This window comes from Sphaeramia orbicularis, chromosome 24 (genome assembly GCF_902148855.1).
Source record: "Sphaeramia orbicularis chromosome 24, fSphaOr1.1, whole genome shotgun sequence".
Taxonomy (NCBI): Eukaryota; Metazoa; Chordata; class Actinopteri; order Kurtiformes; family Apogonidae; genus Sphaeramia; species Sphaeramia orbicularis.
The window spans coordinates 2,216,004-2,229,422 of NC_043979.1; the positions used below are offsets into that span (position 1 = coordinate 2,216,004).

General features: G+C 38.0%; 1 protein-coding gene across 1 annotated transcript in view; it reads left to right on the top strand.

Moving 5' to 3' along the window:
- Nucleotides 1-1,706: 1,706 nt before the first annotated feature.
- emilin1a (elastin microfibril interfacer 1a) overlaps nucleotides 1,707-13,419 on the top strand; it is a 94,529-nt gene continuing 82,816 nt past the window's right edge. The window contains exon 1 of the mRNA XM_030128055.1: nucleotides 1,707-2,107. Within this exon, the coding sequence (XP_029983915.1) occupies nucleotides 1,995-2,107 (113 nt within the window). The 5' untranslated portion in view covers nucleotides 1,707-1,994. The remainder of the gene's footprint in view (nucleotides 2,108-13,419) is intronic.

Genomic DNA, 13,419 nt, shown 5'->3' on the forward strand with positions numbered 1-13,419 from the left:
ACGTGTGCGAACTGTCTTCAAAGTCCTTCGACTAATGCTAATGTGCTCATAACTCAAAAAGTTATGGACAGATTTTGATGAAATTTTCAGGGTTTGTTGGAAATTGGCCCCCCAGTGGGCCCCCCCACCCCCAGTCACCACCAAAATTTAATCATTTCTTCCTTATCCCATTTCCAACAAACCCTGAAAATTTCATCAAAATCTGTCCATAACTTTTTGAGTTATGTTGCACACTAATGGACAGACAAACAGACAGACAAACAAACCCTGGCAAAAACAGAACCTCCTTGGCGGAGGTAAATATACAAAAAAAAAAAAAGACCCAAAAAACAAAAGCCAGCAAATATGATAAAATTAAGAAGAAACAAAACAAAACATGCATGAAAAATGCAAAAAGCTGCAATTATTATGTATTTATTTACAATATTCTGCTTCAGTTCATCATTTACCCGTGCATTCCAACTTACAGATCACAGTGGATCTACAAATACACACATGTAGAAATTATTATTAATTTGAGAAGCATAATCACAATTAAAAACAAAACAAATTAAACAAGAACAAAACTTGCACAAATGTGAGAAACAAAATAAACAAAAATAAACCCAAAAAAAAGAGCAAAAGTCATCAAATATGATCAAAATACACTGTAAAAAAAATCTGTAATTTAACAGAATTTTCGCTGTTTATTTTACAGATTTTTCCTGTATTTTTAAGATACAGGAAAATATCAATGAAATGACAAAAACAGACTGTGATTTTACATGTCAAATGGAAAATAACATGAAAAAACTGTAACTGTGAATAACCATAAAATTTCCATTTTTTAAAAGATTTTTTTTCATAGAAAAATACAGTTAAAATACATTTGCGAATTTATTATAGTTTCACAAATATTTCTTTTCTATTTATGAGATTAAACTGTTAATTTAAAGTTTAATACTTTAAAAAAATAAAATAAAATGAGATAAAATTACTGACAATTAACTGTAACAGAAGTATTTGTTCTGTCAGTTTAACCAGAGTTGTTTGTTAATTGACAAATATCTTGTGTAATTACAGGAGGTTTCACAACAAAAATGTTGAATAAATGTATTTTTGTGAATGTATAACATGTATAAGCACTGATAAACTGTCCAAATACAGTTTTTATCAGTGGATTGGACAACTGAGTCTCACTGAAAATTATATATACTTATATACATACATATATACATACATATATATATATATATATATATATATATATATATATATATATATATATATATATATATGTTTATTTATTTATTTATTTATTTATAGGGAATTTGATTGTTTTAATACATGTAAATATTCTTTATTAAACATTAAAAAGTTAGAAAAAAAAATTCTCATATAAAGTTAGGGCAAAAAACTGTATTTTAATTATGGAAAGTTACTGTATTTTTATGAGATGGTTATTTTCTGTTATTTAACAGTATTTTGTCGGCACCCCTCCTGCCGGAATAATACTGTTTATTTACATGTTTGTTTGTTTGTTTGTTTTTTACAGTGTAAGAAAAAACAAAACATCCTTGAAAATGCACAAAACTTCCCACGGGCCGGTTCTGGTCCGCGGGCCGCATGTTTGACCCCTCTGGGGCAGAGGGGGGGGCACATCCATAAGGGGTGGGGGTGTGGGGGGGGCATGGCTGCTGCTGCTCTGCCTCTGAACACTCAGTCTGTGTTCGTCCTCCACAGGCAGCAGGCACACACCACCAGGACCAGGACCAGGACCAGGACCAGGACCAGGACCAGGACCAGGACCCACAGACCCACAGACCCGGACCCACGGACCCTCCACACCCCCCCAGCCCGGACAGCTGACAGGAGCGGACCCAGTGGGTGGTGTTGATCCGGGTGCAGACATGGATGTGCGTGTCCGTGCACGAGCACACTGAGCGCAGCTCCGCGTGAACAAACCCGCGTGTGTCGGAGCCGCTGTGGGTGCGCGTGAACCTCCAGCTGACAGGATGGAGCCGCTCCTGTACCTGCTGGCCTTAGCCCTGGCCCGGGTGGGCTGGGGTCTGGGCTACGGGGACTCCACCGGGGTCCAGACGGGACAGAGAGCCGCCAGCAGACACAGGTAGGACCGGGACCGGACCGGCACGGCACGGCACGTGCGGCGGGTTCAGTCACCTGTTGAGTTTAGAACAGAACCTGAGAGTCAAACAGACACAACTGCGCATGTCCAGTATTTTTAATGAGGATTCATGTATCGATTATTACCTCCGCCAAGGAGCTTCTGTTTTTGCCGACGGTGGTTTGTGTGTGTGTGTGTGTGTGTGTGTGTGCGTGCGTGCGTGCGTGTGTGTGTGTGCAAGATAACGCAAAAAGTTCTGGACAGATTTGGATGAAAATTCCAGGAAATGTTGTTACTGGCACAAGAAACAAATGATTACATTTTGCGGGGGGGGGGGAGGGGGGGGGGGGTCTGATCTGCCTTGGCGGAGGTCTGCGCGGAGGCGGAGGATTTGATTCAATTACTTGAATAAGCGGAAAACTAAGTTAAAAAAATGTACCAAAAACATGTCTGAAAATGACAAACAATAACAACCACTAACAGTATGAAAATAAAAGGATAGATTAAAATATACATATAGGAATAATAACAACAGCATAAAAGTATAAAATATCTATAAACAACAACAAACTAGAAAAGCACACGGAGAGCACAGACCTCCGCCAAGGCAGATCTGTACCCCCCCCCATCACCACCAAAATTTAATCATTTGTTCCTTGTGCCAGTATCGAACTTTTCCTGAAAATTTCATGAAAATCCGTCCATAACTTTTTGAGTTATCTTGCTAACAAACAAACAAACAAACAGACAAACAAACAAACAAACAAACAAACAAACAAACAAACAAACAAACAAACCCTGGCATAAACAGAACCTCCTTGGTGCAGGTAACCAGTCCAATAACATCTACAAACAGTATGTGCACTGTAGTCTTCAACACATCTGGATCCAACTGACGAACAGAAGCTGCACCTAACAGCTAAAAAAAAAAAAAAAAAAAAAAAAAAAAAAAATTATTCATTAACAGCCAACTATTTTTCATGTTTGTGTGAAAGTTTAGAAGTTTTAACCAATGTTTAGTGGCAGTGAAATAATGGGAAAAAAACTTCAATTTGATTCATGTTTGTTATTGGTATCAGTTATGAGCAGGAAGTTATGGGATATCGGTAAAATGATCGTTTATGGTCCATGCTAACCCTAGTGTCAGTCCTCTGGTGTCCGGTTCTTTTCTTGGTTCAGACTCAGTGTCCTTTATGTGGACCGGAGCTCTTTAGTTCAAGTATAAACGTGTGGTTCAGATCTCCAGGAAATGTCTTCCAGGTAGTGAGGTGTTTTCCAGAGGTGGCCCTGAAGGGGTCGGTGGGGGTCTGATGGTTGGGGGGGGGCCAGAGCTGAACGGGGCTTAGAGGGATTACAGATATTTACTGTTTTAGGGCCCCGACTGAAGAGTTCCAGTCGGACCTTCAGCAGCACCCCCTTCAGCCTTGGAAATGTACGAGCAACTGAACAATGCTGCGGTCAAGTGGAGGTGAACGCTCTGTGGGGGGGGGGGGTGATGAGATGCAGAGGTACTGAGGGATTTAACAAGTGATACATAAATTCAAAAGGAAAGGGAGGTTTTCATATTCTTTTTCCTGAAAACGTCCAGACTTATTCAGATTTATGTTCCTCAAACCCTGGTTATCTGTGGGATTCAGTTTGTTTGTAACTGTCCTTCTTTTAAAAATCAGAACAAAACATATATGTTTCTCTTATATTTTCAGTTTTTATACTCTTTTATACATTATTTATACTTTTATGGCACTTAAAGACGACTGCACTTTCAATTTCGTTGTACCTGTACAATGACAGTAAAGACATTCTATTCTATTCTATTCTATTCTATTCTATTCTATTCTACAGGGTGTCCCATAAATCTCCATACATAGGAAAAATAAACGTTTCTTGACATAAACCATTTTTATTTATATAATATGCTCTATATGACTGCCATTTTGTCGGGAACACATTTCAATGCGTGTCCTCCACTGCTGAAGAACTATAAAGAAGAAATATAAAGAAATACATGTTAGAACCATATGTATTATGTCTCCTGTGTATGGAGACTTATGGGACACCCTGTATTCTATTCTAAATACAGATTAAGGTGGCACCGATCTGATACTAGGATCAGATATCAGCCCCGATATCAACATTTGAGCTGGATCAGGGATCTGTAAAAGTAACCGATCCATAAGACCAGTGGTGTAGTGGTCCCTGGAGAACTGAGTGTACTTTCAGTTTTTGCCATTTTAGAAACAGTGACATGTCAGACTACTCTATTTAATTTACCCATAATTCCATCTGTAGTATTTGTTCACTATTATAAAATTATCAGGACTTGATCAGGAGCAGTTTGTAGGTTTTACTGGACACACAAGCAGCTGCAGGAATGGAGATGGATTCAACAGGAGGTAAACAGAGGAGAACGTTAGCCTTTCATAACGTTAGCCTTCATAACATTAGCCTTTCATATTGTTAGCCTTTCATAACATTAACCTTTCATAATGTTAGCCTTTTATAATGTCAACCTTTCATATCGTTAGCCTTTCATAACATTAGCCTTTCATAGCGTTAGCCTTCATAACGTTAGCCTTTCATAATTTTAGCCTTTCATAACATTAGCCTTCATAATGTTAGCCTTTCATAATTTTAGCCTTTCATAACATTAGCCTTCATAATGTTAGCCTTTCATAATTTTAGCCTTTCATAACGTTAGCCTTTCATAACGTTAGCCTACTCACTCAGTTTAACTATCGGTGACACCATCTCCTCTCTAAATGTGCAGTCATTTGTCCACTAGTTTAAAACAGTGACTCATTCTGAAACCACCTTAAAACTGACCCCAGAATTATGTTTTCCATGGAAGCAGGTTCTCTCCATACGTGTCACTCACTTTAAAGACGTTTCTTCTGCCTTTCTCATTTGCATTTCCAATAATCGCGCACCTTTCAACAAGACATGCAGTGACCTGTCAATCAACTGGGGTGGAACTGGCACCTGAGGAGGTGTCCAATCAGGTTCCAGAAGTGGGCGGTGCTAGTTGGCAGTATTTTCCTGGGCAGGACCCGCCCTACTCTGCTTCTGATTGGCTCATCAGTTGATTTTTTCACAATGCCATAGTCCTGTGGCTGTAATGAGAATACGACGATGTTATTCTCATAATACTACGGGTTTTATCTCTATATTTTATGATTTTATTCTCGCTATTTTTTCTTCAGTTTTTTTATTTTCTTATGTGTTCCTAATACACCGTCGTAATGAACTCATAGTTTTCAGTATTTCCTTTGGGTTTTTGTCTCATACAACATGAAATTCTTTTGTCACTTTGGAAATACCCTCCAGTTCCACTGAAGCCTTCAGCAGAATGAAACTGAAACTGAGTAAACGAGGACAGAGCAGGGCTGTCAGACTGGTCCAGACGAACCCTCCAAACTTTACCCTCTGATTCAGAGTGAAAGAAGGAAAATGACATATGAGAATATTTACATCTACACAACATCCTTTATAAAAATGTGGAAAACAGGAACAACCATGAACAACCTGAGAGGAAACATACATCCAATTTAACTGGGACCAGTAAAATAATAGTATAACAGTCTAGAAATAATGACAGCTGCATGTTCTTTTAGTGCAAAAAAAGTACATTTAATTATGAAAATATTTACATTTACAAATTACCTCTTCACAAAAAATGGGAATAACCTGAACAACCATGAGCAACCTGACATTTATTAAGTAAAAAAGTGCAATTATTTACAATATTCTGCTTCAGTTTATCATTTACACATGTGCATTACAACTTACAGATCACAGTGGATCTACAAATACACAAAACATGTAGTAATTTAGAGAAATTTGAGAAACATGAACAAAATTAACAGAAATAAACCAAAAAATAACAAAAGCCAACAAATATGATCAAATTAAGAAGAAACAAAAAACATGCACAAAAATGACCAAAAACCTCAGGTCAGACTGAACCCTTTGGTGGGTAGGGCTGTTAGAAAATATCAGTTCTGCAATATATCACGATATTTCATTTCACAATACTGTATCGATATTAAGAAGTACTGTATTGATATTTTTAAGTATTTATTCAAATGCAGATATTGTGGAGGTTCATTTTTGTTTTTTGTTTTTCTTTACTCATATTTTCTTTATTCTTATTTCACACTCTTTTATTCAATAATATTAGTTCCTTTGCTGGGATTGAACTCAAATCCTGTTCTGATGTTAGTTGTGAACTAATAGAATATGAACATTTGAACAGGATCTGAAACTGGAATGTCTGTAAAACAGAATTTCAAGTATTGGCAAGAAACTGACGATACGATGCAAATCACAATACTAGGATCACGATACGATATATCATGATATATCATGATTGTATGTGTACATGTAACAATATGAAAATTTCATATCACGGTTACTGTGACCAAAATTATCACGATTATCATGATTATCGTGGTATTGTTGAAATTGTGCTCAAAATGTTCAAAAAGTACTGATACACACACTGAAAGAATTTAACCAAGTTGTATTTTTAAAAACAACAACAACAACAAAACAAATAAAATAATAGACACAATGTCCCTTCTGTTGCAGAAATATTCAAATATTAACCCTTAGTGGTCTGAGCCTATTTTGTCTGTTTTTCAGTCCTTTTGATTTTGCCTTTATATACTACATAAACAAATGTTTACTATACCCATGTTTGGGATCTGTTTTTTCAGCACAACTTCATCTGTATCATCTGTCTATTATTTTTTCACTTTAACCTACTATAAAAACACAAAGAACAGAAAACACAAAAAATATATATAAAATCAGATATGAAAAATGTATATAATTTATTGCATAAATAACACACAGATGCTTAACGAACCTTTTCAAAGACTTTAAAAGTGAATATTGGTTCCAAATATTAGGTGTAGAAAATCAAATTGTAATAAATTAAAACTATACTCAAATATCTGACATAAAAGCAGATCTTTACATAGGAGTTTTTTCCAGAAAAGTGCAGTAATCAAACACGGTTATCATGATAATTAGAATTTAAACGGTAATACTAACTGTCTGCAGTTTTACCATGGTTTATCGTTATACCGGTAATCGTTACATCCCTAATCATGATACTGTTAAAAAGTCAAATTTTTATTGGTTTTGTTTCTTTTTGTGAAAGATTATCTCCTGGAAGAATTGAAGTACACCAGAAATCTGCACAAATACTAAACACATTTTATTTCATCAGAACAGGATCTGCTGTTCTATCACAAAATGTTCCTGTGTTCAAACTGAAATTCTGTTTTACAGACATTCCAGTTTCAGATCCTGTTCAAATGTTCATGTTCTATTAGTTCAGAACTAATGTCACAACATCAAATATAAACAAAAAAGGAAAAGAAAAAACAAAAATGAACCTCTGCCATATCTGCATTTGAATAAATACCTACAAGTATCGACACAGTACTTTTTAATATTGATACAGTATTGTGAAATGAAATATTGCGATATATTGCAGAACCGATATTTTCTAACAGCCCTGTGTTCAACACCCCTGATGTAGCATGTTATGCATACAGCCTTTTGAATTCACCTCCAGTGTTGGGATGAGCTACGAACCCCTTTGCCCTTTTTTATGGGACAGTAAGGAACCCATTTAGATCTCAGTAACTTTGAGTGCCTGTAATAAATCAGTAAAAGCACTGGGTCATAAAGTGCTTCATATTGTCAGTGAGCCAGCACATGTATGTTTTTACTGGGGGGTGCAGTCTCATACTGGGTTATTAGCTTCTGCCTCAGGGGTCCGTGATCCACTACGTCTACGGGCAGATGTGTGTGGGACTCCTGTTTATGTTGTGTGAATTAAATAGAAAGTTTTAATAGTCCCAGACATTTAATATGTACTGGAGATGGGAGTGTGGAGTTTGGAGTGAACGTCAGCGTCACAACAGACCGGCTGAGTCAATGAATGACAGCTTATCTCTCACATGTGGTATGTGTCTGCCTGCATGTGTTTGTACTTAGCCTGTGTGTGTGTGTGTGTGTGTGTGTGTGTGTGTGTGTGTGTGTGTAATAAAGGCCAGACTTCTGGGAGTTGAGCTTTTGCAATATGAGCTTGTATCAGGCTTCTCTCCACATCACAGCAGTGTTCGCTGCTTCTGCTTGTGCTTCAGTGATGAGATGTGGATGGCTGACCTCTTTGGTGTATGTCGGAGTTGAACTGTTGGCTACTGTGAAGAAAAGAGAGTGGGAGGGGACGACACAGGGCGAAAGAATAGAGAAGGAGGAGAAAAATACAAAAGGTTGACTGATAAAATAGAAATAACACAAAGAACTGGTGGAATTTAACCTCCTCAGACCCAGCTATGGGTTTCACAACTTTATACCAAAAAAAAAAAAAAAAAACGAAAACTGTCCACCACAAAGGACATTCCATAAACATTTTAAAAACTGCATCTGAAAAAACTGATGTTTCCAATATAGGCACCGATTTAATAAAACAAAAAAAGCTGGTACTTTGCTGACATTTCCTGGGTCTCAGGAGGTTAATGAAGCACTTTCCTCGAGTTACAAATTTGAGGCACTTTTACTTGAGTTAAGTTTCATATTTTATTTTGTTTTAACTTTCCCAGACAAGTATTGTATTTTTCCTGCACTCTTTTCCTGTCCTGTTCAGATTACACATTTTCATCACTGTCCCGTCCAGTGAAAACCAGCGTTCCAGTGGATCATAGGGCTGTGGATCGGCAAGAATCTGGTGATACGATACAAATCACAACACTAGGATCACGATACGATATATCATGATACTGTTTAAAAGGCAATTTTTTTTGCTTCTCTCTTTTTTTACATGATTATTTGCTTGAAGAATTGAATTCCACCAGAAATCTGCACAAATACTAAACACATTTTTATTTGATCACAACAGGATCTAATGTTATCTCACAAAATTTTCTTCTGTTAAAACTGAAATTCTGTTTTACAGACATTCCAGTTTCAGATCCTGTTCAAATGTTCAGATTCTGTTAGTTCACAACTAACATCAGAACAGGATTTTTGTCTTAACAAAGGAACTACCATCTGCCTCTCAGACAGTAAAAAGTACTTTTAGGATGATTCACATAACTATTATTTAATAAAACAGTGTTAAATAATAATAAATAAGATTTAAACAATAAAGAAAAACAAACAAAAAAAATGAACCTCCACAATATCTGCATTTGAATAAATACCGAAAAATATCAATACAGTACTTTTTAATATCGATACAGTATCGTGACATGAAATATCATGATATATTGCAGAACCGATATTTTGTAACAACCCTAGTGGATCAAGTCAAACGGTTCTTTTATGGAGTGAGTTTAAAGTTTTCCTCCCTCTGAAGCTGAATAAATTATTTAAAACCCACAGATTCAGTGGAAAATTCTGAAATCAGGCCTGTTTTTCTGAGCTCTGGAAGAGCTGACGTTTTAGAGATACGTGGTTTTCACAGGACAGCAGCACAACAAAAACATGATGATCTTATAGAATATGATGCAGATTAGGGATATAACGATTACTGGTATAAGTATAAACCGCGGTAAAATTTCTGATGGTTAATTTTACCGTTTAAATTCTAATCATCATGATAACTGTGTTCGTTTACTGTACTTTGAAAAGTAACAGTACTGCTCACTCCCTGGAGATACTGATATGGAAAAAATCCTATCAATTCCCTCCCCTAGTGCAGATATCTCTTATGGCCATAAGGTTCCATCTTTAATGCACGTTCGTATGTTTGATGTTAACATGCTAATATTTTAATGTTTCTCCAACAGAAAGTACATTGAGCATGTTAGTTGATTTGTTTTAGTTTTTTTCCCAAATACAACTTGTTTACATTATTTCAGTGTGTGTATCAGTACTTTTTGAACATTTTGAGCACAATTTCAACAATACCGCGATAATAATGATAACCGTGATAATTTTGGTCACAATAACCGTGATATGAAATTTTCATATCGTTACATCCCTAATGCAGGTGTTGAATAAACCAGCCAAGAGCAGGCTACATAAACCTGTTAAAAAAACAAAAAAAACATGTTTGTGTGTGTATGTTTTTGTAGAGGTTGTGTTTCGGTGGTAGCTAACGACATTTCTAAGCTAACTGCAGTCTTGTGTTGCCTACATCCATGGTAACATCCTCTACACTCACTGGTACGTACTGTGCTTCAGTCCGTTTCCCAATAACAGTTCATGTACTTGTTCCTGAATATTCCAGCGTTCCTCTTCTATCGACTGTTTAGAGATTAGAGATAAAGTTAGTTCATGCCACCTGGGGTGCCGTTAAGGGGAGGCGAAACCAAGGTTCTAATAGTTTTGGATTTTTCATGATAGTTTAGTTTTATTTAGTTTTGGCTTTTTTTTCTCTAGTTCAGTTAGTTTGAATCTGTTTTAGAGCAGGTTTGCTAGTTAGGGGGCCAAGCCCGCGGGGACTGGGGGACGCGTATGCCAGCATACGCGTTCCACAGTTCCAGCGGTGCTGTGGAACCCTATTGTTTTTGTACGGATTTTTATTATTCATCAATATTTTTATTCTTCCGTTGATAAAACTGTTACTGCAGCCTAAACCGTACATGGTACGGCGGTGCAATTTGGAGGGTTGGTCCAGACCCCTGCAGGGACCTCAGACACAAAAATGCACATATATCCACCTGCAGGGGGCGCTATAGTCAAGGACAATGCGTTTTGGTCTACAACTCCCACACTGTATGTCGCACATTCAAAAACCTTACATCCTCGGATTCCCTGAATACTACTGAATCACGTGATCTAGGCCACGCCCATTTCCGCCATGACATTTTTCCGGCAAAATCGCAAAAATTGAAAAACATACTTCTTCGAACTCTGACTTGGGAGTTGGTGCAATCTGTTTGAATTTTGGCACATACACTCTTCTTATGGACCTGATCCAAAATTATCACAACAATTTGGTTCGGTTGAAAAATGTGCAAGTAATTAACGAACAAATTTGTGTAGCTAGCTAAAAAAATGCTAACTCTTACATATCTCGGTCAAAGTAAAAGCTATCAACACCAGATCTTAGATCCTTGGTTCTCATGTGACTCTGAGGGTATGAGCCTAATTTGGTGAATGTTGGCCACTAGGGGGCGCTGCAAATAAAAAAAAATTATATCTCCTAAACGGCTGCACCGATTTCTACAAAATTTGGTGGGTATGATGGAGGGCCCATGCTGAGGCCATATCTTGAAGGTGGGTGTGGCTGAAAAATGTGGGCGTGGCTTATTAAAACTTAAACAACAAACATTTCCTACAGCTGAACTGTTCTGCTGAGGGCTGTGAAATTTCTATGGACCCTATAGAATAGGACACAGATCTACCAGAGCAAAAACTGTGGATGTACTCCACTAGGTGGCGCTATAACGGACAAATACGCGTTTTTGCCTATAACTTCCACATTTTAAATGACACATTCATAAACTTTACATTTTTTATTCCTTGGATAGAGATGAGTCTTGCGACATAGGCCCCGCCCACTTCCACTGCATATTTTTCTTTCTAAGTTGCTACATATTGAAAACATACTTTTTCGAACTCCTACTAGGGTTTAAGCCCCATTGGCTTCAAACTTTGCACAGATAATCTCCAGAGGCTTCTGATCTAAAGTTATCACAATCAGCTTGCTGCTGTAAAAAATGTGCTAGTTATGAATGAACAATTTTTTTTGCTAGCTAAAAAACACATATTGTTGCATATCTTTGTCAAAATAAATGCTATCAACATCCAACTTTAGATCCTTCTTTTAGAGGTCAACCAGAGGCTCTGTACCAAATTTGGTACAAATCGGACAATAGGGGGCGCTATAAAAGGAGAAATATCAAGTCACAAAAAAGTTTGTCCGATTCACAAGAAATTTGGTGAGTATGATGTGGGGTCACTCCTGAGACCAGCTGTAAAGTTTGGTAATGATTGGTCAATGTGGGTGTAATTTATTACAACAAATCCCATTCCCACACATTCCTCCTTTTGCATTCCTAATGCATTGGTCCCATTCCAGTGAATGCAGGGAATCCGGCTCCAACTGTTCCTGCAGCCTAAAGCGTACATGGTAGAGCGCTGACATTTGGAGGGTTGGTCCAGACCCCTGCACGGAACTGAGACGCAAACAATTATATATGTCCACCAACAGGGGGCGATAGAACCAAAGACAATGCATTTTGGTCTAGAACTCCCACACTGCATATCGCACATTCAAAAACCTCATATCCTCAGATTCCCTGAATAGGGTTGAATCACATGGGCGTGGTCAGGCAGATGACTTTTTTTCCGGCAAAACTGCGAAAATTGGAAAACCTACTTTTTCAAACTCCTACTTGGGATTTTTTCTGATGTGCGTGAATCTTGGCATGTACGCTCTTCTCATAGACATGATACTAAGTTACCAAAAGGATTTTGTTCAGTCAAAAAATGTGAAATTTCTCAATGAATAATTTTCTGTAGCTAGCTAAAAAAATGTTAACTATTACAAATCTCAGACAAATTAAATTCTTTCAACCCCAAATATAAGATAGTTGGTTGACATGTCACTGTGAGGGTATGAGCCGAATTTGATGAATGTTAGCCTCTATTGGGCGCTGCAAATATGTGAAATTTTTATCTCTGAAACTCCTTTACAGATTTCAACAAAATTTGGTGAGTATGATGTGGGGTCACTCCTGAGACCAGCTGTAAAGTTTAGTAATGATTGGTCAACGTGAGCGTAATCTATTCCAACTAATCCCAGTCCCACACATTCCTCCTTCCACTCTACTGGTGCATTTGTCCCATTCCAGTGAATACAGCGGCTCAGACGGTGGAATACTAACTCCAACTGTAAACGCTTATGAACGGGGCCCAGCCTCCACCAGCTCAGCCCCAGACCCACGTCCTTCGGGGACGACTTCCGTGGGCTCTGTGGGGCCTGGGGTCCGAGTGGGCGGGGAGGCTTGGCCCCCGTTCATAACTGCTCGCAGTTCTAGTTAGGGGGCCAAGCCCGCGGGGACTGGGGGACGCGTATGCCAGCATACGCGTTCCACAGTTCCAGCGGTGCTGTGGAACCCTATTGTTTTTGTACGGATTTTTAATCATCTTCTTCTTTTTATTTTTCTCCCGCTAAAACTGTTACTGCAGCCTAAACCGTACATGGTACAGTGGTGCAATTTGGAGGGCGTGTCCAGACCCCTGCACGTAACTCAGACGCAAAAATGCACATATACCCACCAATAGGGGGCGCTATAATCAAGGATAACGCGTTTTGGTCTATAACTCCCACACCGTATGTCGCACAT